The sequence below is a fragment of the Bemisia tabaci genome, chromosome 9 (assembly GCF_918797505.1).
Source record: "Bemisia tabaci chromosome 9, PGI_BMITA_v3".
Lineage (NCBI taxonomy): Eukaryota > Metazoa > Arthropoda > Insecta > Hemiptera > Aleyrodidae > Bemisia > Bemisia tabaci.
This window is the reverse complement of record NC_092801.1, coordinates 26210290-26238007: the sequence shown is the minus strand read 5'-3', so window position 1 is coordinate 26238007 and position 27718 is coordinate 26210290. Positions and strand designations below refer to the sequence as shown.

Below are 27718 nucleotides of genomic sequence, written 5' to 3'. Positions count from 1 at the left end.
ATGTCAATTGTACAATACTAGCAACGTTGGAATGGTATTGGTTTCTTTTTGCAAAATACAATTCAAGTAATCATCGACAATTGGATTGCATTTTGCAAAAAGGAACCACATGCATTCCGATGTCGCTAAGATTGTGCAACCTTTTTTACCTTGCAAATATGAACGGATCATCTAAACAAAAACTTTATCTTCACTCCCAATAAACTATATATTCGATGCAAAAATTAACTCAGCAAATTCAATTTTTCGCAAGGTTTCAGTAATTTCATTGCAAGGGATGAAAGTTGCACAATCTGAGCCCTCTTGGTTCCTTTTTGCAAAATGCAATCCAATTTATAAGCGGCTCGTGAATTGCCTCGATAAATTACAGTAATTCACATGGGAACAGTGAAGGTTTCGCTGGTACATTACTTCAAAACTATGAAGCCAGTTTGAGGCGCCTTCAATGTCCATTGATACTCCACGCTTTGTCACGTAGTTTCTTTAGTTGCCTATCCAACCTTAATCCAGCTGAGGACACTGATTTCATCATATGCACACGCAAATGTAGCACTAGCAGCTGGTGCTGAAGGAGGAAAAAACCTCGTTACAGTTTAATACAATACTATCCGCTTTTTCCCCATGAATTTTATCTTAATTTATTTATCACCAGTAGATTGCAAAGCGCAGGCGATTTCTAAAATAATGATGTTGAGTATTTCCCAACTAAAACATTAGGTACGCCAGGAAGTCTACAACATTACAGAATACTTTTTGTCCGCTTAAGATTCTTGTTGCGACAATCAGCATCGCATTGAGGCGATGCACTTTTAAAAAACTTAGAGATTATTTCGATAAAATGACCCATTATTAAAATCACTCGGAGCTCAATGAACTATGCTAAACTGCACTGAAAAAAAGTTACGGGCTATGTAGACATACCATCCGTTCCGGACTTAGAGGCCGAAAGTTCCGGGTGCTGCAGCCGTAGCGTCGATTTCTCTGGGTGCCACGCCCGGAACTTTCGGCCTCTGAGCCCGGAACGCGGACGGTATGTCTATGTAGCCCGTAAGTACAATTTCCAGGGCCGGATTTTTTTTTCATTGTGTAGTTGATTTCAGTCCTTTCACGCGTTCATGGTTCTTTTGAGTGTAGTGTATTTCACTAATATTTGGAGTCCCACAACGCCGGTCCTGAGTCGTGAGAACTGCTCCTTTTTAAGTACCGAATTCCACTTCAAGTAAACGGCGCACAGTGAATCGAGTCAATAGGAAAGGTCGGACAAAATTTGGAAACTTTTAACGCTTACAACTCCGTTTATACAAAACTTTCAGGTTCTAAAAGTGGTTCCATTGCTTTTCTCGTGAAATTTTCTACTACTAGCACCCCTTCAAATGTAAAATGTGACGGAATAAACACCAAAATTTGCAGTTCTAGTCAAAAATTTCATGTCCGGCCTCTCTGATTGACTCGAACCACTGTGCGGCGGTCCGTTAAAAATACAGGAATTGCGGTTATCTGGTAAAAAAATTAAGGAAATCATAAACAGATCGTTCCTACGGGCGAGGAAATTCTCATCTGTGCAGTGGTGTATAATAGAAAAGCTGTCGGAATCGAGCCAAGAGAAGCTGAAAATATTCTCCCCCGAGTATTTCCTGACCCAGTTTTCACCCCGCACGGATGGCTCCTGATGAGACATTCACAGGAGACGCCCCGAACAGCTCCCTGCAAATGACTCCTCAATCAAGAGAGTTCATGGAGCCATTGAGTCCAAGAATGCAGCTTAATGCTCCGGAAGCCAAATTTCAGAGTGAAGACTATCAACGCCTCTCTGCCGTGCTAAGGAAGAACGCCGTATGAGCCTTCAGGCGTTGCCAAGTTTCATTCGATAAAAACCGGATTTACTGAGAAAATTTTGAATATTTTTTTCCAACATTTTCAGACAATTTTGTACGCAATTTACTCTAAAATATCTGAAAATTTCAAAGAAAAATGTGCATAAATTTCGTTAAAAATACATTTTTTATCGGAGGAAATTTGGCAACTCTCGAATGTTCATACGGCGTTCTTCCTTAGCACGGCAGCTCTGACATTCGATTTAAGATCTCCTGAAATCTTGCCCCGGTTTGATAGTAAATGACTCTTTGAGACTGAGAGCAGATTATTGGAGGTATAATTTTATTGTTAGTGCTGTACTTCCGAAACGGTTGAATCGTGTCTTAAAATCATTTTCGGAAAGCACTGGAAAAGTGAGGTGGCTCGGATTCCGCAATGTTATTTCCTGTCGTTGTAAGGCAAATGACAGGTAAGCAAACAAGGCTGGAGGTATTTTAAATCGAGTCCAGTGACAAGGCTGCCACTTTATTTGGGGACTCCACGACTGAAAACACGGCATCACTGCTAATGTATTTGCTCCCTATTTTTGCATGGAGAGTTTGTCTTGATGTAGAGGTGGACTCTCAGGATAGCGTGGGATATCCCCTCCATTTTGGCCTCAAGTTGAGAGCTTTTTTTGAGCTTAGGAGTTGATTTCAGAGAAAACCAGTGGCACCATCGTGTTTCTCGCGAACTTTTACATAAGAATCAACAGTCAAATCGCAAATTCCTCACACATGCAACATCTCCATTCTGCCAGAGGAAAGGTAAACGTTACTACATACTGGTACAGGTAACCATTCCTCTGGCAGAATCGACTTGAAGATTGGTAGAATTTACCATTCCTTCACGCTGTGTGATACAGCGTGAAGGAATGGTAAATTCTACCATTCTTTTTTTTCAGTGTAGATAACGGCATCACGAATATAAGTTGGCATCGTCGGATGAGTAGTGCCCGCTGCATCCGCGGCCATTTGCAGGACGTTCGTGAGCTCTCACTTTAATCGAAACCGCCAAAAAAACGAGGCAAAACAGAAGCAATATTGTATTTTTCACAGCTCCCGAAATCTGATACGGTCCGTCCTGAGTCACGTCGGATTAGCCATCGGGGTTTTGAGATTTCGATCTCGAGCGCAGTAGTAATGATTTGAGAACCTGTACGAGTGTACGGGAGAGTATTGCCATCTCTGTGCCGCTCTCCGATTGGTTCATCACCTTTAGGTTATCATGGAGCTTCAAAGTTGGACCCATGAAAACAAACCTGACCCAGGAGAACACGTATTATCGGCTGAAAAATGAATGATGATCACACTTAAACGTTTATTTCCGACAAAACTATCCATCAAAATTCGATCCGAACGAAATTCAGAGGTTGATCATAAAAAAATTCTATCACATCCAAAATCACGTCTAGAACTTTGGAGAACCTTGTCACCATCTTGTTTGTTTACTTTGGGCCAAACTAGGAGCGGAGAGGCTGGGGTTTGTTTACATTAGTCCAACTTTGAAGCTCCATAATAGCCGACCAATTAGAGAGCGGCACACTTTTTGTATTGTAAAAGGATTGAGATAGCAATACTTATCCCATATACAAGTACTCTTAGTAATGATTTGAGTGCGATTCTTACCTTGGAAAAGTTGGTAGACTCCTGCAAGGATGATGACGAACAAGGCAAGCAGTTTGGCGTACGTGAAGTAGTCCTGGACCCTGGTCGCCCACTTCACAGAGTAGCAATTGATGAACGTCAGCACCACTGCAACAAAGAGCACGATAAAGTCTTAGAAAGAAGTCAATTAAGTCGTCAAAGTCTATAAATTGGTCATTGGATGTGCTTTTCGAGCACGGAAAAAGATTAAATTGCTGCACCGAAAAAAAAGTGAAGTTGATTAAACATTCTGAATGTAAAAAAGTGTGCGAGAACTTATATAAAATGCTGAATCACCCGCTACGATAGTTACTTCAGCAATTCCGAAATGTAAAGCTAACTGCTGTGGCGGGTAATTCAGTAGTTTATATATAACTTTCGCACATTTTTTTACATCCAGAATGTTAAGTCAACTTTAATTTTCTTTTCGGTATGATTTAACAATTTTGTAGTGAAAAATGCCTGACGTGTATCAATGTAGATTTTACAATTAAAAAATTGTAAAAATGGTAATGGTAATATGATGGTATAAAAAATGGCAATTTAACCACCCTAGTCGTTAAATTAGCTCTCCACTATTCAATGACCAACAAAAAACCCTTAAACTTTTTTTTTGTTGTTTAGTACTCGTATTGCTACAGAAAATTTCTGTGAATCAAGTGCACTTCCTCCTTGTCGAAAATTCAGTACTTAATTTGTTTTTCTTTCTTTCTTTTTTTTAATGTAAACAAATTTGATTTTAAATATTGTAACTTCTGCAAGAACTACATGCCTCGTATCTTTCGAGTCATTGTCGGTTATATAGTTTGTATCAAAATAAACGCTTCTCCTCTACCCCTGGTTGTATTCCATCACACAGTGTCCACTTTAAAAATACCCTGGTAAAAATTGGCGATACGAGCTGCGTTTCAAAATACCATAGGAGTTCTTATAGCCGACTAACGAAGGCTATTGAAAATCATATAGCTGGCTGTAGAAAGCGGAGCAAATCATTTGGCCGGGCTATACGAAGCTATAAAAAAGTATACAGCCGGGCTATATTTCCTATCGCCGGGCTTTACACTTTATCGCCATTGGCTATAAAAGGCTATAAGAAATTGTGTAGAAATTCGTATGCTTTGGAAATCATTAAGTTTGATACGGAACCACCTTAATATTTACAAAACACACATTATATTTTCCTTTAAAACATTTTGTTTTTTCATCAATTAAAATGAGATGGTCCATACAGAGTGTGCAAACATTTCAAAATCATGAGTTGAAAAACGCTAACTCCGCGAGATTAAATATTAGAGCCTAACACAAAGCGGAGCGGCGACGCATTGGCGCCTACAAACCTAACAGGGATACTTCACGCATTGCGCGGCGACGCACTGGCGCCTACAAACCTAATAGGGATACTTCACGCATTGCGCAATGCGTGGAGTATCCCTGTTAGGTTTGTAGGGGGCAATGTGCGTTTCGCGCTCTCTGCCCGCCCGCCGCGCCGCAGCGTGCCACGGTGTCTGAAGCAACTATTTCACACCAGATGTATTGCACAGTATCATAAGAAATTGAAGGCGCTCCAACATATTAAGAATTACAGGCATCTTTCAAAAGTACGGAGCTTTCCTCGCAAAATAAATCAAGACACTACGGCACAAAAAGAGAGCGGTAGTCCAAAAACTAACTAAGTCCTAGTATCCGTATTTAGTAACGTTTAGCATAAACTTTATCGTCTGGCTGTTGCTTAATCGCCATCGGCTATGAAAGGCTGTAAGAAATTGTAAAACCGGCTACAGAAGCTATTGGAAATCTTACAGCCGGCTATAGGTCTATAGTATTTTGGAACACACATTCTATTGCCAATTTTTACCAGGGTACTTTGGACAAGGGTGAAATCTGCATATACCCAGCGGCAGTCAGAAGAAAAATCTCATTGAATTTTCCTGGCAGTAATTTCAACTAAGATCGATAAAACTCATTTAAAATGAGTTTCTGAAAGGCTGAAACTAATCTTGAGGATTTTCTTCATTAAAAATGGATCTAACAACTCTCATTCCTTTACAGCTCTGGGGCTCAGATGCGTCAGAGAGACGATAGGTCCCCACGGGCACTAGTATGGATTACAAGGCATCTAATACGACCAGCATCGCTGCCAAACACAATGGAAAATCATTCGGAGCTCCAAAAACACTCACAGTCGATTTCAGACTGAATCTAATTTGGATTGCATTTTGCAAAAAGGAGCCAGGAGCATTGCAATGTTGCTAAGATTGTGCAACTTCTTTTAAATTGTCTTGGATGAAGAACCTGATTATCCATTAACAGGTTCTATTTTACTCGCTAAAAACTGTAAATTTAAGACAAAATTATAGCGTAAATATCATATTTTTTCATAGTTTCAGTAATTTTATTGCAAAGGATGAAACTGCACAATCTTCGTCAACAAAGTTCAAAAGTATAGGTATACTTATCATGATAATTTTATTTCCTCCGATTATACTCTGGTTAATTGAGGGGCTCGGAGGACAAGTCGCTTGAGTGCACTTTTCGCTATTTCGGGAAATGCGTTTTTGAAGATTCGAAATTACATGGATCCTTATGGTGGAAAAAAAGTTTAAACTGACTTTTTGATGCTTAAAGATTGGAATTTGGGAGCGAATCGTTTACAGAATATGCATTAAGTCCACGTTCAAAATTATTTTCATATATTTACGTTTATAATGCACGGTTGACCGCAAGATCCACGCTCCTTTGTAAAAATTGCAAGGCATTCGGCAACATTTAGTATAATTTTCTCTTTCAGTTTCTTGGAAAATACTTTCAGTCTTAGCTCTCCACTTAACTACCGCTTCGCAAGAAGCTTTTACACAATGAAAGAGCGAGACTGCTGATATAAATAACATTAATTGGTTCTCGGAATGATTGTTGCATCCAGTACAACTTACCTAGATTAGGTCAAAGTTCTGTTCTTGCTGAGCTTTTCCTGGATAGATTAACTTCCAAGCTCATTAGGTCTCTATGGTCTATATTTTTCTAAGTTTTTCTCTTCAATATTTCTTCGTCATCTCGCTTGATGCGGTTTTGATTATATTACGCTAAGAACCACTTTTTAAATGTGCATTATATACATATAGGTACAGATATAATTAATTTTTTTAGATAAAATTAGAAATTTAATTTTTTACCTGACAACGGCTAAGTGGATTTTTTTGCAAATTTAAGTGAACATTTAGCGAAGTCTTATGCAAATTCCACAAAAATTTCACAAAAATCCGCTCAAACACTCCCTTGTAAGAAATGAATTTTCTCAGTTTAATATAGCAATACCTGATGTGGCTTGGTTTCTTTCTGCTAAACGTGGTCCATTTCATGTTTGTGCCACCAGAAGACTTGAGCATTTATTCGGCGATTTCGTGCCCTGACATGGTGCATTAAAATACTTAATGGTTTCGTTTTCTCGAAATTACGTTCTTTGAGCTACAACATTTAAACTACAAAAACTCTGGTTCGGTTTAAACATTCTAGATGTTTTATCCCTAAATGTTGGCATGGTATTTTCCTATTTTATCTTGTCAATTACTCATTTCTGATAGTTTGTGGACTGGAAGCTTTTTTTCTCATGGAGTCGCTCACGTAAAGCTCTACGAAACCTCACAGCCAAAAATTAAAAACATGTGTGGATTTTTTTGTGGGTCAACATTCTTTAGAAACTGTAAGCAAAGACTGCACGAATCACCAACACTCAAAAATGAGACTCAAGGCAATGAGATGACATCGAGTTCTTTACGTGTCGTATATCTTGCGTGAAGTATATCTCGTTAGTTGAAGGCGTTTTAAGAGTCCCATGCACAGTGAATCTATATTACTTGAATCATGTCCATGCGTGCGCGTATATTTTTATCAGTAATAACGCTGCTTTTTATAACCTGGATGTGTTTTTTAACTATAGCTTATAGTGATGAGATGATCTCTTCGTCCTTAATCAATTGAAGTATATAAACGGCTGATATCTTGATTAATTTTAGTGATGTCCTCAGAATAAAATTGGAACGTATGAGTGTCAACGCGCCATTCTGAGACTTCTTATGAAAAATGTAGTTGTGAAGCCTTTCAATGGTGCATGTATCGATCTCTCGTTTCCCATTTCTAGAGCTCCCATGAATAGTTTTCCGCACGTTTATGGTTAAGCGAGGGCACTTTTTACAGGGAAACTCAGCAAAACGTTCAGTTTCATTTGACGTTCTAATTTTCAAAAAATAAGCAAAATAAATACCGATTTTGGAAATGTATACATTGATAATCAATAAATTGGTGCTTCCTCTACGTCTAGATAATTGAATATTCTACACTAATATTACTAGTGCACTGGAAAAAAACCCATTGGATCTAGAGTCCAGACTCTTAAAAACATCGACAAGAAAAAATACTCTTGATTCAATCAAATTGAAGCTTAAATCAAGAACCACACCTCTTAATTTGAGCGGATTTCCTTTAGATTTAAGCTTAAATCTGATTGAATCAAGAGTCTTTTTTCTTGTCAATGTTTTCAAGAGTCTGGACTCTAGATCTAATGTGTTTTTTTATTTCCAGGGTGTCGAGGCGTGAATGACCGATTATATCGATATTTCCCCATTTGAACCTGTGGTAAAGAATCCATTAATAAGGATGCGAACACCCTGTTTGTCGATCCTTTTTCATAGGTTCAAATGGCATAGCAATCGATGTATCACAAATCACGCCACACCACTGAATATCACCACAAGTCCTCCGATAAAATGCTCTATTATAATGCTCATAACTTAAAAAGTTACAAATTGGCAATCAAGATTATCAATTACCATTATAAGCATTGAAAATTGAGGGTCAGCTAAAGCAGCAGAGGTCATTATGGTCCCAGGATGAAACAATCGCAAAATGTGGTCATTTTTAGATGAATAGCTTCTCGGCAGAGGTGCTGAATTATTTGCGTCATTAATTTTATCTAGTCATTAAAAGGCGCAAAGGCCGAGCTGATAAGACCATGTAAACATTATTACAATGCACCTCTCTTTTTTCAATGTTTTCTTGATATTGACCCTGCATCGACGGCGTGTCTTCCCGCAATTTTTCAGTTAGTTTTCGCGTGAGTGGCTGTTGTTAAAAATGTCTATCGAAGAGATTGGTGGAATTGTCCAGGTTGCTCTGCACGTCGTAGGTGATATTGACTTCTGGAGAAAAAATGCCCTTAAGCTTTAACATTTTCTAAACGTGTCAAGTCTTCTCCGCACCAAAGTTTTTTAGATCTTCACCGAACATGGACAACATTGAAAAAGTTGGCTCATCGTATAAATAATTTGTCGTTTAATTTTTCTGAAGGGGAATAAATCAATATTATTCCTTGAGATTTTCACAGAGTTTTCTGTGCAGGAAGAAGAAAAATCAATAGTTTTCAAGAATTGACGTTGAGTAGTTTTCCGTTGAAAAAATGAAGTACAATAGAAAATCTGCAACGTCGCAAACCCAGATCCGTGGTTTGGTAGTTTCACCGTCATAATTAGCACAGTTAAAAAGAGAAAAAACAGCTTCTCAACTTAAAAGAATCGCCGTTTATGTTGCTTTAAATGCGGCAACAAAGCGAGTAGCCGGAAATCCCATGAGTGAATCTTAATCGAGGAACTTGACCATTAACTAAACTAGCTCGAGTCCGAACTCTGAACTTAAACGTCTGGAGAAAGAGGTTTCGTCTGGGTATGAGCTTCTGAATCCGTTCACCAGTAAGTTTATCTTCTTATTTTCATTGTATTTTGACTTCAGGATAAGTCTAGATCTGAAAGTCTCACTCAGGGTTGCGGCAGACTTTGGAAAATTAAATTCCCTTATATATCCCTTTCCCCGACACGTTTTGGTAAAATTCCCTGACAATTCTGCAGTGCTAAGGAAGAACGCCGTATAAGCCTTCACGCGTTGCCATCCCCCTGGCAAATCACTAATTTTCAGGAACATTTTTTAATATTTACCTGCCAATTTCTCAGATAATTTTGTTTGTAATTTGATCTAAAACGTCTGAAAATTTCACGGAAAAATATTCATAATTTTCCTCAGAAATAGACATTTTATCGAAGGAAATTTGTCAACTCTCGAGTGTTCATACGGCGTTCTTCCTTAGCAGGGCAGAATTGAACGAATGGCAGATGAATCAGCTATTACAGAAAGGGCACAATCGACATTTTTTTCGAAATTGAGTTTTTTGCGGTTTTCGCATTAGTGCATGTAGACACATCCTGTAGTGCAGACAGGGCACTATATTCGCATTTTTTATGTGTTTTTGACAGGGGTTAAGTTCCTCACGTAGAGCAGAAAGGGCACTGTTGCAGCAATATAGTGCCGTTTCTGCAGTACATGCCCACTGGGTGTGCGCGCATCGGCAGCGGCAACTCGTCGTTTGTTTTGTTTTGATCAGGTTTTGATACGATTGAGAGGTTAGTATTGCGTTTCGAAACGACAGTGATCACGCTACACGCTTCACTCACGCTGAAAATGAAAGGAGTAATAATAATTGAACCTTGAGTGTAGGAAGTGAGAGGAGCTCTTAACAGGTTGGATGAGGGAGTAGGTAGAGGATTACTACGCTATTAAACTTCAAAGGATACATTTTTTTTTATTTTTTCTATTTTTATTTTTTTAAAATTCTTGACTTGAAATAAGCCAGAAATATTTTTAAAATTTACATAGCTGTGGGCAAACTACATGGTGAAAGTTCGAAATCGCATACCATCAATTGCGACATTGCCAATTTTATTTCGTCTTCTTTTTTTGTTCTTTAGTATTCTCTGTTAAAATTTTGTGTAAATTTTCTTCACACCATCAAGATTGTTTTCTGAAAATTTCATGGGAAAATCTCTATTAGTTCTCTTTAAAAAAATAGTATAAAAAGAGAGCAGAAATTTTGAAACGTTGCAATGGAGATATACAATTTCCAACTTTCGCTATAGTCATGCATCATTGCCATACATTTGAAATGAAAAACAAGGGCTAAAATAATTTTCTGGCTTCATTTTATCACTCTTAATGGCTCCTTCCCCCATGTATTACAGAAAGGGCACTAATGCTCTTCCTTCAAGTGTCATTATTTGCAACCCAGAAAGAGTATCATGTAAAATTTTTTTATGGAAATTGTAAGTCTACTTGGGGGACAAAAGAAAACCTCGAAAATTTTTTTTCCAAAAGCTTATAGTTTACTTAAATCAGTTTTTTGCATTTTCTGAACAGTTAACATTTCTGCAATAGTGCCCTTTCTGCAATATGTGATTCAGATGTTTAAAAAGACATAGTTAGAAATATTTTTCAGGCAAAATTTGTTGTTCAAAACGTCAAACACACTCGAGGTTTTTTGAACACAATTGAAGGTAATTTGACGATTTTGCCCTGACATTTTCGTCATTTTCCTTGACATTTCCAGGTTTTTCCGGTATTCCCTGACTGTGGCAACCCTGCAGTCATCCTCCGGTCCCTTTTCAAGAATTTGCACGATTTAACAGTAAATATTGCACATGTTCTCTTTCTTCTTTTCCGCAAAATGTAGTCCAAATAAGTAACTGTTTGTCGATCAAATTCAACTTTTTTTTCACTGGATTAGAGACAAATAACCTATGCATCACTCTAATTAAAACGTTGACGTCAACAAATTTCTGGCGAATAACGTTCATCTTGGAATCCTGCCAATCACTTCCAACAAGCAAATCTCTTCCTTCCTCTCAAGGAAGTCGGTTACCTTTCACCAAACGCTGCCCAGTATGTCGAAAATGAGACTTCAAAAACGTGTATTTTGGTTTACGACGCTGCAGATTTCCTGTAATATTTCATTATTTAATTTTAAAAATATTCATCGTATTTTTTTAAAAACTTTCCTGATTTTTCCTCTATGCGTGAAGAATTTCGCAAGAAAATTGTTACCTATTATGTTGGTCCGCTCTTTTATAGTGAACGAAAATGAGAGCGGTGATTATGATGCTCCGCCAAAGACATACGCGTTTTTTTTGATTTCACCGTCGACATGTCGCACAGAGGATCGAGTCAATAGGAGAGGCCGGACAAAGTTTGGAAACTTTAAACGCTTATATCTCCGTTTATACGAAACTTTGAGGTTCTGAAAGTGGTTCCATTGGTTTTATCTTGAATTTTTCTTTCAGAAACACTCCTACAAATTCAAAATGTGACGAAACAAACATCGAAATTTGCAGTTTCAGTCAAAAATGTTACGTCCGACCTCTCTGATTGACTCGACCCAATGTGTGTCGTCACCATCCGGCCACAGTGTCACAAGCGCCATGAGACGTTTCAAAATTTCAGCCGCTATTTTATATTTAAAGAAAAATTGTTGGTTGAATCTGTTTGAAAATTTCACTTCATTTTGTCGGCAGCATAAAGAAAATTAAGCGAAATTTTTAAACAGCTCCGTTGAACGAATTCTCTGCAAAAATATAAAATGGCGGCGGAAATTTTGAAACCTTGGCGCTTGTGATACTTCGGCCGGATGGTGACGATGTATCCTTTCTCGCATTAACAGTGAAAATTATTATCTCATTCGGATTAATTTCTTTTTTACTCTCATTTTATGAAGCTAATCCCCCCCACAGAAGCGGCTAAACGGTAATAACTCAATCCCAACCGGCCGATAACTCATTTTGACGCCGAATCCAACACTCGTCGAACAGGTCTGATACAGTGGCGTTAGCGTGCTTTGCGATGAATCGATTGATCTACCATTTAAACCAATGGAAAATGATCGATAGATAGAGTGTTCGCAACGAACACCCCAATAATCGATTCTTTACCATAGCTTCAAATGGAGAGAGCGATTATTCACGCCACGCCACTGGTTTGATAACACATTCGCGTGGCTCTTCGGCGCTTTTTCGTTGATAAAACCGGCCGAACACGACATTTTATCGCCAAATTCGGCGAGTTGTCCTACTGGGCGGGCGGAGCGAGAAAGGGGGCATGTCCAAAATTGCAACACTCGAAAGTAACGAAGAATGTTCCGACCATGATAAATGATTAAATTGCAATTATTCAGGATTAAGCCTCTGACGTCAGCTTTTATTGCCAAAATGAGCACGAGCGTTCACCTCAGAGGTTCGCCCAACACTTTCAGAGAGCCAAATGAAGGTCATTGTTGCCAAAATGAACGGATCAAACGGAATGTTTCTCTGAAAGAAAGAGGGATTTGTGATTTCAACATTTGGACCGCGTTTTACAGAAAGGAGCCAAGCCACATTAGATATTGCTAAAATTGGGCAATTTAATTTTTACCTGAAAACGGTTGCGCGGGTTTTTTATAAATTTCAGTAAATTTTCTACATAGTACGAAGCGAATTCCTTAATATTTGCAAAGGAATCAGCACACACGTTCTCTTGAAAAAATTAAATTGTCCTGTTAAATTTGGCAATAGCTAATGTGGCTTGGTTCCTTCCCGCTAAACACGGCCCAATTTATGCTTAAACGTCCGTGTGATAGTCCTTTGGTTGTTAACATCAAACTTTATCACCCTCGCATTATTTATCAATATTGTTTTCGATATTCTGCTTTACCAGGACCATACCATCCTCATTTACATACCTACTGATTGTGAGTGATGTGTCATCTACTTACATACTTCAGTGACTCGGATTTTAAATTATCAGATTTGCATCGAGAGAAACTTTCTAGATCACGCCGGAAACTTCCCACATGCTGTTCAGTAATTTGTTCGACTTCTAAACATATGACACTATCTCAAAGATGCAACACACCTGCTTCTAAATGTTGTTAAATCAGTTTCTTTTGTCTCGAAAGTTTCGGTCCATAAACCGCTTTGAATTGATTGAATGAAGACGTCTTGCGTCTATAGGGCATTAAACCTTCATTTTAATTGTATTGTCAGTGCATCTTTATTCAAACATGGCGACTCATGAATAAACTTTTCCTCCCACGTTGAAGATGTGAATGTTGTATCCCATCCTTATGTTCATTAACATACCTGATTTGATCGGGCATGATTCCTGCGCCATCTCAAATTTAATTTTTTCTACAGTTTGATACGATCTCTTTTGAGCTAATGTAAATTTTAATTTTGGCGGACACATCAAAGCTTCTTTGTAAAAAAAAAAAAAAAAATTCAGACTCAGTGTTAATATAGAACATTTTTTCGAGTTACTCAGATTTCTGAGAGTCGCCGTGAGTTTTTTTCAGCAACGGAGAAAATGCCTTGCTCCAATGTTAACGAATAAAGGAATTGGATTCGTAAAGGAATAAGTAAGCGTGTTAGTAAAGTTACAATTTTGGAATCTTCCTGGTCCCAACGTTACTATGTTAAATCGAATTCAGTTTCAATATCCATGTACAACTCAAAATTCACTCGAGCCAAATTTTTTTTTAACGGTGTTGAAATGGTTGGAATTTGACATTTACCTTTCAAAAAGATACCGCCTTGTTGATGAGAGAAGGAGTCTTCCAATCACAAGAGAACGGAAGGTATTGCATTTATCTTACGTGAATTCTTATTAGAAAATTGCCAGTTATCAAATAGATAAAAATGAGGTTGATTCGTTAAGGAATCCTAAGAATTGAATATATTTAGAAGACTTAAAGAGCTTTTCAGTATTTTTAAACTTTCAGTAATTTTAATATCAAGTTACGTTATAGACTCACGGCATATATAAGCTGTGAAACCTGGATTTTAATTTTTATATCTACCTAATGAATTTTTTTTAAAATAAGAAAATTGTTAGATGTGTACATTGCATATAGCCAAATTTACCCATCATAAAAAATTAAAATTCATACATTACATTCACTTTTTCGCTCCCCTTACGGGTACATCAGGAAGTATTGTCATTTTAAAAGAAAAAAAAGAAGAGAAAAAGTTGAAATTAGGCGTCTGAAGGTGCCTGGAGTAAAAAAAAAACAAATTTGAAAAAATGTGTGTCCGTCCGTCAGACGTCCCCCAGATCTGTGTACAGCCATATCTTAAATTCTAATTGTTCAATTTCATTCAGAATTTGCATGGAGGACCACATCTATGGTCTCCTTATGCACGTTAAACGATTTGAGGGTGCGCTACAATTTGGAAGGGGGGGGGGGCAAGGGCCAAACATGATTCTTAGCAAAATCACACGGAAAGCTCATTTTGAAGGACTGTAATTTTCGAACAAATGCCTTTAATTCTTTAAAAATGTGCTTTTTTTTTTTTTTTTTTTTTTTTTTTTTTACATTTTTTTGCGATGTAAAACTTGGCTTGATTGAAATATACGTGTCCTCGGAGTAATTTTTTCCCACAACGTCAGGATACCAGAGGGTAAGAGGTACGTATCTCGCCGGTATTTCTCATCTAATCCAAGGACAATTACAGTGTAATCGGGTGATATGAGCGGGTCTCGACTGTGAAAGACACCACGTGGGTAATTATGTTAAACATCGTCGCCTCTCTGGCGTAACGGCGCACCTCAATATCCACATGAGCCCTGGTTCACGTATAAGTCTATGCTTTCTGGGGTTCATGAGGAGCTCGAAATACGCCCATACGCCGGAGGAGCGACGACATTTCTCCCGTTGCAGCCACCGCAAGTCCTTTTTTGTTGCCTACTCTGCAATCCCGATGTAATCAGAGTTCTAGGTGTAATAACAACGAATACCCGGTGCATTTTAAATGGGACAATGGTCCTTTCGAGCTGCAAGACTTCATTTACAGAGTAAGTTCTTTGGCGGGCAAACGAGGAAGTCCGAGGCGTTGGGTGTGCGGCTCTTCATCCATCAACGCTGACCCGTCAACACTCAACGCTCAACACTCGCACATGCATTATGCACCATCAGCGAGGAGACTCTATAAATTGCGGATCATCATTCCGCTATTGTTCATTGTGTGATTTATGTCCTTGCGCGGAGGAAAGTGGTTGTGGGTGCACGGTGCACGCCCGCGCAAGATGGGAAATATTTCACAGAATGTGGCGACTTTTCATAAGTCACTGAGTCGGGAGAAAGGGGGCCTCAGGTAAATGATAAATATAGGTAAGGTTATAATGGAGAATTTCACGGAAAAAATTAAATTGCTGATTTAAAAATTCAATTGCTAAAAAAAAGTGACTGCAATGTTTCAACGTAGATTTTACATTACTGTTCGTTTTGATCTTATACGAATCATTTATCAAGCCCTTCCAAATTCGCCGAATGTACTATATTCATCAAGATTCTACAAATCCAATGACCTCTAAAAAGTTTTACGACGGGATCTCGAAGCGCGTGACTAGCTGAGTTAAAAATGCCCGAATCGCTAAATTTCCACGAAACAACCTCATCACGAGCTCCACGTCGCACAGTGGATCGAGTTAATAGGATAGGTCGGACGAAATTTGAAAACTTCAAACGCCTATAACTCCGTGTATACAAAACTTTAAGGTTCTAAAAGTGGTGCCATTGGTTTTCTCGTGAAATTTTCTTCAAGAAGCACCCCTTATAGTGTGAAATGTGACGAAATAAACATGAAAATTCGCAGTTTTTGTCCAAGATTTAATGTCCGACCCTTCTAATTGACTCGATCCACTGTGCGTCGGTTCGTTAAAAGGATACATTACAACCGTCATAGTAATAACGTTACGCAATGACTCATTGAGAGTTAGATAATAATTAAGTCTGCCCAATTACAGTGCATCGACTCTGTTATCAGCACATGCTCCGACACTCTGTATTTTTACACGCAGCGTCAAATTATACATCCGCGAGGTGAATAAAAAATAAAGCGAGAAAAAACTGATACAAGTTTATTCTCGGTAAAGGTCACATAAATGAGGTTCGTCCACGAAACTGCATGTTTCCAGTTATGGCCCTCTACGGTCCACGCAGTATGTGCTTCGATGGTGAAAATCCCCTCGAAGTACGAAACACAGCAGAATTAAAATTTCACCGAGTGAATCGAAAGAAAATTGTTTGTGTTTTCATTTTTGGAAAGGATTTGATATTGTTTACGATTTTTACTTTCAGGCAATTCTTATCTTCCTGGGGTGAAACAGCACAAATCAGATGAGCACGTTTTTACTCGAACTGTTGAAAAATTCCTGAGATCCAATATTCTATGTTTAAAGTGATGAAAATACAAGTCATCCCGAGAGGACACCACCGAGTTTCCGTTCCTCAATTTCATTTCACTGATTATACTGTAATTAGATCAATCAATTCATACCGTAAATGGTCTGATAAAATTCAATTTTGGAAGTTCCTTCCGCAGAAATCTCCAGCCAGTCGAATAAAGTGATTTCAGAGCCGTGGGAAGATGAGAAGGGGTCGCATTAATGTAAAGTAATGACATTTTTTATTTATTCCTCTGTGTAGCCGGTTCAAATTGAAATGGAGCTTTGCATGTGTCAGGATTTAGCAATGCTTACGTAAAATTTTGCGAGAAACACGATGGTGCCACTGGTTTTCTCTGAAACAACTCCGAATCTCAAAAAAAGGTCTCAAAGTTGAGGCTGTAATGGAGGGGACATCCCACGCTACCCTAAGAGTCCACTCTGTATCAAGACAAACTCTCTATGCGAAAACGAAGATAGGGAGCAAATACACAAGTAATAAAGTCCCTCAACAAAGTGGCAGCCCTGATAATGGATTTGCTCCCTATTGTTTGCGAGAGTTTGTCTTGGTGTAAATGTGGACTCTCGGGGTTGTATGGGATATTCCCTCCATTACAACCTCAACTTGGAGAGTTTTTTTTTTAAGTTTTGGCGTTGATTTCAGCGAAAACCAGTGGCGCCATCATGTATCTTGCGAAATTTTACACAGGAATCAGTACTTAAATCGCAAGTTCCTAATACATGCAAGAGCTCCATGCTACCGTGAAGGAAAAACGTCGTATGAATCATCTGGCGTTGCCAAATTTCCCCGAGAAATCACAAATTGACAGGAGAATGTGTGATTATTTTTCTTTAAATTTTTCAAAGGATTACATTCGTAATTGGGTCTAAACATTTTGATCGTTTCAAGAAGAAATATGCATAGCTATCTTCATAAATAAGTATTTTCCAAGAATGAACTTGGCAACATTCGAATGCTCTTACGGCGATTTTCCTTAGCATGGCAGCATTGATCGTGGCTTTCTGACAGCCCTCACTATTTTCACCCAAAAATGGCAACGCCGCACAACACCCCCATCAAACCTGGAACGCGGCGCCATGCCACGCCGTGCAATGGAATGCGTCTCATGGCAGCTGCGTGCCGGCTGGCGAGGGATGTCACGACTCACGTATACGCAACATTTTTCGAAAATGGAGCGAGCGGGGATCGCGAAGGGATAACCCGGTTTTCAAGCGACCCTTATTGTCAAATTTAAGACGTTAAGGGGGCAATCGATTCCTGATATGATCAAGGAGCAGGGCCGGATTTACCTACATGCCGCCCATGGGCCGCCTGTATTTTGCCGCCCCCTTTTCGTTCGTATTGAAACATCAGTAAAAACCATCAAGTGAACATGCCAGCGGGGGAGGGATGCATTACACGCGTGTACTCGTGTTGGACACATTTTTTGGGAAAGCCCTGTCAACACTACTAGCAAAAGTTCACGGAACTTTGTGCGAAAGTTAAGTTTCGTAAACCTATTTCTGTGTGGACAAGGCCTTCCATTCATAAGAAATGAACGAAAAAATTATGAAAGAACAGACATAAATTTGGTTTAATGATTTTAACTTCCGCCGCCGCACCGTGTTTGGCGCAATGCGTGAAGTATACTGACAGCCTTGTAGGCGCTGTGAGTTTCACGCCGACCGCTGCTGAACGCACTGTGTTTGACGCAATGCGTGAAGTATTCACGCAGTCTTGTAGGCGCTAATATGTGTTAGATGCCGATCGCCGCGCCGAGGGCTTCTCCTTTTCATCTCAAGTCCTCGTCATCATTTCTCTCTAAGTCGCGCCGTTCCGGGCCAAATTGCGTGTTTTAACTATTTGGTTTCTCTCTTAACTTGAATAATTAAAGGTGCTGTCTCGTGTGTCTCTGAAAGACGACAAAATTAGAAATTATTAGACTCTCAGGAAATGAGATTTTTTGTCGCCTTCTCTCGCGTTTGTAATTTTTTTTTTCTAAATCCGATTTTGTTTTATACCTACATTTAAAAAAATTGCAAAATTTGCCGCCCCCTATAGATTTGCCGCCATGGGCCGCGGCCCATGTGGCCACCCCCTTAATCCGGTCCTGTCAAGGAGAATATTGGCGAGACAAGATTACTGGTGTGCTAAGAAAGAACGCCGTAAGAACATCCGAGAGTTGCCAATTTTCCCCGAACGTAACATGTATTTTTGAAGAAGGTTATGCATATTTTTCTTGAGAAATTAAGATGTATTAGATTAAATTTCGAACGAAATTGTCTGAAAAATTGGAGGAAAAATTTTCAGAATTCTTCCAGTATATTCTTCTTTTATTGAAGGAAATATGGCAACAGCTGAATGCTCATATGTCGTTCTTCCTTAGCACGGCAGAGTAATACACAAATATAGCCCGAATAATTCAATTAAAAAACACAAGAAAATGGGTAACTAAAAGTATAAAATATAGAAACAAAAAGGCTGGGAAGCTTGTAATCTTTACAAATTTATATATTTTTTTTGTGTCCTGGTCAAGGAGGGGGTTGAAATCATCGCAGAACGTCCGAGGCTCTGTGTATATATTTTTTTAGTCTTTTATACACCAGATTTTTTATTCTTTTGATTACCAAATGGAAATGAAAAGTGAAATTGTAAGGAATTGTTTCATTTTCAGCTTTTCCAACTTAAATCCTACAATTTTTGGTGGAGCGTATGTTCTGTTGTTTAGAACCAAACGATACATCGAACCACAATCGAATACGATCCGTGAGACGAGAAAACTGCATGCACTGGATTATCACACCCATACTTCCACGTGCAAACCCGCGCTCTTCACCCCGATCTCCCCTCGAACATCGTGGCAACACCGGGGCGTAGTAGGAGTCAGGCGGGCGGGGTGGGGGTGCCTTCATTGATTTTTCCCCCTTCGCACGCAGCCCGCCACGCTCGCCAGCGCCCCTCCCACCCCACCAACCACCCCCCTCTTTTCGCCAACCCCCCTCCTCTTCACGACGCAGCATCCGCCGCTGGAGTGATCTTGACTGTAGTGTTAGACTCCCCTGGCACGGCAGGCGACCCGCAATGCATGCTGAATTGGGGTAGGGGCTCCCGATGGTCAAATAGGTGAACCTATGAAGAACGGAATTTCATTCGATCGTTTGTACATTTGTCTTAGAGCCAATGGGTTACTTCTGCCGTCCTTAGCAAAACTCCGTTCTAGATTTTTTCAGCTTTTGACTGACCAAATTTTAAATACTGAAAAATTAACGACCATCTCTGCCGTTCACTGGAAAAACGCCGTGAATCCTTTCAAGACTCTATATTTTTCTTGCACACATATACTGTTCTATTACGAGAAAACCTGATCACCATGATGCTTCATTTTGTAAATGTAAATTCTCAATGGTATGCCGCTGTCTGCAAATTTGAAGTATTTATTGAACACTCTTGTATTTTACCGGATCTCATTTTCACATTTTTTTATCCGTCGACTAATGAGAAACATTCAGAATTTTTCATGAAGTTCCTATTGTGAAACTGCGATGCGGCGAGAATCTGCGCGCATGCTGATAAATTCTTGGCATTTAATTCCTGCAATCACGCACCTTCATGAGGAAAGAAATAAAATGTTCTCAAGTAAATCAATTGCGTCCGATTCCTAATGATTGAAAAAAAGCAAAAGTAAATAATTTACGAGACCCTATTTGGATCTAAATTATGAAACGCACTATTTAAAATTCAAGAATCTGGAAATGGAATCATGCTCTAGATCTTGTCGCTTAGTCACCCACATTCTCCCCCCTCCCCTCAAAAAAAAGAAAAAAAGAGAAAGAAACCTTGACAATCCTTCTCTGAAAAAGCTTAACATATAATTTATAGTTGTTCAGGATAGGAGTACTAATTAGGTTTGTAAAAATCTTCAGCGTGACCATTGAGTTTCCTTAGCTCGATTATGATAAAGATTTTAAATTCATTTACATGAAAATTAAGTGAAAGTTACCATCCGTATCTAGCGTGAATATGTCACTTGATGCACCATAAAAATGTATACTAAAACTCAACAAAAATGGTTCATTCTTCGCTGTTTCAGAGAAATTTCCGAGTGGCGCATTCTCTAAAAAAAAAAAAAAAAAAAAAAGTTTTATTTTCCCTCTTTCTCTTTTCATTTTTCTTAAGGGGGATTTATAGCACTTAGAACTTATCGATTGGTCGATCGATAAATTCTAAATGTTAGCATTTTTTCAATAAAAAAATCCCGAGAGTTACGAGTCACTCGTATATCACTTCGTAGCACGTCTGGTACGCTTATTCTTGAAAGTTTACATTGAAAAACTCCGGAGTAACTGAAAAAAAATCCCAGATTTTGTGCGAAAAATGCATACTGCCCATATAGATCGATTTCGATACATCAAATAGGTGAGATTGTATCGATATCGATTGGTTCAATATGTAAACATAGCCTCAAAATTCAATCGAGTAATCTGAGGAAACGAGGGTTTTCTGATAGATTTTTTATTCTTATGATTACTAAATAGCATCGCAAGGTAAAATAGTTAGGAATTTTCTCATTTTCAGCTTTTCCGACTGAAATCCTGAAAGTTTTGTTTGAGGTTATGTTCTATTGTTTTGAACCAAACGAAACATTGAACCACTATCGAATACGATCTATTTATATGTTGAACCAATCGATACCGATGCAATATCACCTGTTTGATGTATGGAATACGATAATTCAGCAGCGGTGATTAGTATCGCGGGGGAGGCGGTACGTCATTATCGTGCGGCATCACCATTCGCCATCTCCGCGCCGATGACGGGATCACGATCTCCGAGTGCAAGTGCAACAGTCGACACTTAATCATGGTGCATTTGCATTTTTAATCCGGATCCACCGTAGAACCGTCTCACCGGCGACAGACGTGTTTACAAATCATTTGAGTCACGTATCCAGTCGCGTGAGCAGCGCCGCGGCTGCGAGATCGCCTCCGAAACTCGAAAAATCCAGTTTCCGGGATTTTTAGTGTATTTTCCGAAAAAATACGCCGTTGCATTTTTTTTTGTTACAATTTCCTTTTGAGATCTGCCGTGCAAAGGAAGAAATTTTCAGAGTATTGAAAGCAAACTGATCCATCGATAGGTCAATTTTTTTGTCGAATATCGACGGTGAAACTACCAAACCACGTATCTCGGTTTGCGACGTCGCAGACTTCCTGTCATACTTTATTTTTTAAATGAAAAACTACTTAACGTCTAGTCTTGAAAATTTCTGTGCTTTTTCCTCTTCGTGCGAAGAAAATTCTGTGAAAATTTCAAGGAATGATATTGATTTGGTCTACTTCAAAAAAATAAAATGCGAGCTGAGATTTTTAAACACCGCAAACGAGATACGTGGTTTGATAGTTTCACCGTCGAAATGCACCGACACACAGTGAATCGACTCAAGGGAGAGGTCGGATAAAATTTGGAGACTTTAAACGCATATAACTCCGTTTAAACCAAACTTTGAGGTTTTAAAAGTGGTTTTATTGGGTTCCTCGTGAAATTTCCTTCCAGAAACACCCCTTAAAATTTAAAATCTGACGGAATGAACATCGAAAGCAGTTTTAATCAAATATTTCATGTCCGACCTCTCTGATTGACTAGATCCACCGTGTGCCGTAGGTAGATTAATGAAATGCACCATTCGTTGTAAAGTACAGTATTTGGCAACGTCGCATAGCGGATCGAGTCAATGGGAGAGGTCGGACAAAATTTGAAAACTTTCAAAGCTTGTAACTCCGTTATTATACAACACTTTGAGGTCTTAATAGGGGTTCCACTGGTTTCGTCGTAAAATTTCCTTTTAGAAACACCCCTAAAAATTGAAAATGTGACGAAATGAAATTAAAATTTGCAGTTGGAGTCAAAAATCTCATGGCCGACCTCTCTGATGTACTCGATCCACTGTGTCCCGTATGAGAATTCGAGAGTCGCCAAATTTTCTTCGGTAAAATGTTTATTTTTGAGGAGAGTTATCAATATTTTTCCTTGAAATTTTTAGGAGCTTCGGGTGAAATCGCGAAAAAAAATATTTGAAAAATTAGAAGGAAAATATTCATAAATTTACTAGGAAATTCGCATTTTATCAAAGGAACTTTGGCAACGCCTGAGGGTTCAAAAGACGTTCTTCCCTTGCACGGCAGCGATGGATCCCCAGCTTTTAGCTGTGAGTTCTCCTACCATTTTGGTTTATATATCAGAAGCAAATAATCAAATCAGGCATTTTGTCATCTGCCTGGCAAATAATCAAATTTTTCTTACCTACTTGGATTGAAATTCTGATTTTTTTGCTAACTTTTTAGACAAAATAATTATTCACTCAAGCAGAGAATGAGTTTTTGTAAAAATTGGCATCATTTAGATATAAAAAAATGAAATCTAGGTCTTAAACGAGCTTTTTAAAGGGATCACCAACGTGCCATAAGTTCAATACATTTTTTTGACTTTGTTAGTTTTTGACAGAGACAATATATGCTACTAGTTAAATTGGAATCTACTTCAAAGCTGATATTAATACTCATTTCACACGTGATTAGTTGGTTTAATTAGGCAGGAAGCTCCATCATTTCGTTGAATGTACAATACTACCCTTTGGAAGTTAATGACCTTGCTTGAAAGAAATCACACTTGCTCTCAAGGCGCATGATGTGGTTCCTTAAATAAGATAGCTAAGCTAGGTTGCGAGTCCCCCCATTCAAACCTCCTTCATTTCATCGGATAGGCAATTTCATCTCCGGAGAGTTAAAATAGTTGCTCAAGAAATCACGCTCGCATTAACGGCGCAACGGCGAGCGCCGGCGTGGTTTCGGGTCCCCGGATTCGAAGTTCCTTCATTTCATCGGATATGCAATTTCATCTCCGGAGAGTTAGAATAGTTGCTCTAGAGGAATTACGCTCGCAATAACGGCGCAATAGAGTCGCTTTATACTGAAGGTAAAGACAGAGCGGGGCCATTTCTGATTGGTTCCCGTATTTTAGGCCCTCACAGTGTCACAAACGGGTATAAAGATTACAGTTTCACCAATTGCAAAGATTATAAACTGGAATGGACCGGGGAATAGGTGGTAAGGCAAGGAACAAATGATATGAGAGTGGGACGGAGACAAGAATGGAGATGTTGCACGTGTGAGGGATTTGCGATTTGACTATTGATTCTTATGTACAAGTTCGCGAGAAACACGATGGTGCCACTGGTTTTTTCTGAAACCATCTCCCAAGCTCAAAAAAAGCTCTCAAAGTGAGGCCAAAATGGAGGGATATCCCACCCTACCCTGAGAGTCCACCTCTACATCAAGGCAAACTCTCCATGCAAAGATGTGGAGCAAATACATTGACAGGGCTGCCACTTCATTTGGGGACTACAAAACTGAAAACACGGCAACCCTGCTAATGGATTTGCTCCCTATCTTTGCATGGAGAGTTGGTCTTGATGTAGACGTGGGCTCTCAAGATAGCGTGGGATTTCTCCTCCATTTTGGCTTCAACTTGAGAGCTTTTTTTGAGCTTGGGAGTTGATTCCAGATGAAACCAGTGGCACCATCGCGTTTCTCGCCAACTTTTACGTAAGAATCGATAGTCAAATCGCAAATTCCTCACACATGCAACATTTCCATTTCGAAGATCACCGTGCGCCACCCGCGCTGTAAATAATTTCGCGATCCTCTTATCTCGTCGCTCCTCTGACGTAAGGGCATAATTCGATTTTCGCATGAGCCCCAGAGAGCATGGATTTATATGTAAAAAAGGGCTCTCTTAGAAATTGAGATAAGTCCTTACGTCAGAGGAGCGACGACGGTCTGTCCAAGCTGAACGCATTATGCAAGCTTCCAAAGCTCTCCCGAATAAAAGTTCGCCTCCACTGGACTCCGGCTGCGCCTGTTAGCGAAAGAAAATTGAATTGCCAGACACCCGCAGGCATGCCCTCTCGTCTTGTCGTTCTTTTGATCCGAGTTGTCCCTCCATTAGACGTCTGTTTCTAGACCATTTCCGGTATAAGCGAGAAAGCAATTGGTATTTTAAGCCAATATTGACTTTTCCTAAAGGAAAGAATGTAAGTGCATCTCAACATTGCAAAATCTCCACTCAAAGCGGGTATATTGCAAGCAAGAGACACAGCTGGTTGTCTAGTTGTTGTTTATGGGAGTTTGTCTTATCTTATTTATGGGTTGTTGTGCATCAAGCAAGGGATATAGAGTTAGAGAAATAATAATAAGGTATTATCTTGTTCAAGTGAGTTTCTCCTTAGCCATACTTGTTTTTATTTTATTTTGTATGTTTAATTTAGGTTATTTCTATAGGTTTACTCTAATTCTGGGATTAATAATTAAGGTAGGAATATTTCCCTTTCATTTCTGGTTTATTTTAAATTGTGGAAAACTCGACTAGACTCGTTTCTGGATAGACTTTCCAATAAAAAATTTGCTTAAAATCACGTTAGGCAAACTGAGAAAGTCTACATTTACTCCTTAGTGCGTAATCTGCGTAGTATGTAACACGCTTTTTCAAATTTACTGCGTATGCGGGCAGTTTGTCATGGGAAATCGAAAGGTTGTTTTTTTCGAATTCAGTTGCTTTTTAAAGCAAAGATAGGTTCACGGTTCATAGGTTGACATTTCGTGGTTCTGGTGTTTCGATTGATGTGTAACGCTTTCTCCAAAAATCATCAAAGATCTTGATTTTCGAAATTTTAATTTTCTTCCACTTGAGCCAGCGGGACAGTCGAAAACATCGACCCAAGTGAAGGAACATTGAAATTTCAAAAATCAAGATCTTTGGTGTCTCTTGGGAAAAAGTGGAATGTATTGCGGGTTCATCAATTAAAACGCTAATTCCTCGAGAAGCCAGTCGTTAACCTATGCTTGCCTTAAAATCGACTGAATTTGGGAAAAAACACATTGTTTCGATTTTCTATGAGGAGTTCAAAAGCGATCGTCGGGTGTCTGATTAGCTGAAAATTTAGCGCAGGACGATCAGGCCAGGTCAGGCGGCCACGATTTTTTCCTTTTTCATGTTGGTTTTTATTTGAATCAGTGAGTTCGAAAACACACCAACTCGGGGTTTTTTCGATTTTCACTGTTTACGGTTTAGTAACACTTATGGATAGAATCATCTGCGCGCAAAAGGAAATTTCGAAATTGCAATCGGAAAAGAGAAGAATCGAAGTATTCCATTGGAAATACCAATTTTTGGTCATTTCAAGGGAAACGTGTGACCATCCGATTTTGCTGTTTTCTTTTTTCGGTTCAGTATATACCTTGTTCCAACAAATTATATAAATATTCAAGCGTTATGCAGGTCGAAAAATATAAATTTTTCAGGGCAGACTATGAAAAATCAGTTTCTGAAAATCGGTGAGAACGAAAACACACCAACTCGGAAATTTTTAAACGCTTAATTCTCTGTTATCGAACATGGTGTATCGATTTCAACTTGGTGCTTTACAAAGTCTCTAAGTACTTGTCCTTTGGCACCAAAAAGGTTTCTCTTGAACTAACTTCTTAGCCCACTGCGCAGTTTTAGGTGTTTTCTGAACAATTTTTTTTCCGAGTTGGTGTGTTTTCGTTCTCACCGACTTTCAGATACTAATTTTTCATAGTCTGCCCTGAAAAATTTATATTTTTCGATCTGAATAACGCTTGAATATTTATATAACTTGGTGGTACAAGGTTTACTGAACCGAAAAAAGAAAACCGCAAAATCGGATGGTCACCCGTTTCCTTTGAAATGGCCAAAAATTGGTATTTCCAATGGAATACTTCGATTCTTCCCTTTTCCCGTCGCCGTTTCGAGCACTTCCGATTGCAATTTCGAAATTTCCTTTTGCGTGCAGATGCTTCTATCCATAAGTGCTACTGAACCGTAAAAAAGTGAAAATCGAAAAAAACCCGAGTTGCACTGAAAAAAAATTCTCGGCGTTTTTACCAAGGTCCGTTGGTACCTTCATCATATCACTTTTTTACTAATTATTGGTAGTTTTACCAAGAGAGACTGGTAAGCTTACCTAAAAACCGGTATTTTTACTGTTTTTTGCAGGTAAGAATACCACTTTTATTGGTAATCAATTCCCGGTATTTTTGCCATTTTGTCTCGGTAATTCTACCACAGTCGATAAAAAATATTGGCGTTTTTACCAAGGTCCAGTAAAATTACCGAGAAAGTTCAATAATTTTACTGAGATTTCTCGGTAAAATTACCAATTCCATAAATGGTAATTTTATTAAGAAAAAATTGGGATCAAATAGAACCCTGAATTCTTGGTAATTTAACCCCTTTCTTAGTAAATACACCGAGATTTTTTTTCAGTATGGTGTGTTTTCGAACTCACTGATTCGTTTCCTCTTTGGTGTTTATCCTTGGACGACCCTGTACATGTAATAATATGTTGATTTGTACTCACTTATGCAGCAGACGGCGAGGAGCCTGACGGATAGATCGGGCGGGTCGCAGTCGACGAAGAAGGGCTTGAGGACGTAGATGCTGAAGGTGAGGGCGACGATGGCCTGGGAGCAGGGGCGGACGATCATGCACTCGATCCAGAGACGGATGAACGCCAGGAAAGGCCCGAACGTCTCCATGATGTACGCGTAGTCGGCCCCCGACTTGGAGATCATGCATCCCAGCTCCGCGTAGCAGTAGGCGCCAACCTGCAGTCAAAAATGTCATCGCAATGTCAAAAATTTGTAGAAATAGACGGCAGGAAACGCATCTGTCGCAGGCAAACAGTCAAATCAGGCAGCTAGTCAAACGCCTAGGTAGATACAGTGAAAGCTCGCTAAGTCAAATTGTGTAGGAACCAAGAAAAAAATTCGACTTAAGCGGCAATTCGTTTTAATCTGCAGTCAAAAATTTCATCGCAATGTCAAGAATTTGTAGAAATAGACGGCAGGAAACGCATCTGTCGCAGGCAAATGAGGGCCGGATTAATGGGGTGGCCACATGGGCCGCGGCCCATGGCGGCAAAATGTAGGGGGCGGCATTTACATATAGCAATCTCTTTGAATGTAGGTATCAAAACAAGCGGGAAAGTTCTAATACTGTCGTATTAGAAAAGCGCTCAGGTGTTAGTCAATGTATTTAGTGAAGAAAGGAAGTATAAACTCCGGCGACTTGGCTG

General features: G+C 39.1%; 1 protein-coding gene across 4 annotated transcripts in view; it reads right to left on the bottom strand.

The window, feature by feature from the left end:
• LOC109037722 (Y+L amino acid transporter 2) overlaps window positions 1-27718 on the bottom strand; it is a 168981-nt gene that overhangs the window by 77614 nt on the left and 63649 nt on the right. For all 4 annotated transcript variants that reach the window (XM_072303933.1, XM_072303932.1, XM_072303934.1 and 1 more), the window contains 2 exons: window positions 27002-27248; window positions 3483-3608 (listed from right to left, as the gene is read on the bottom strand). In XM_072303933.1, the coding sequence (XP_072160034.1) occupies window positions 3483-3608; window positions 27002-27248 (373 nt within the window). The remainder of the gene's footprint in view (window positions 1-3482; window positions 3609-27001; window positions 27249-27718) is intronic.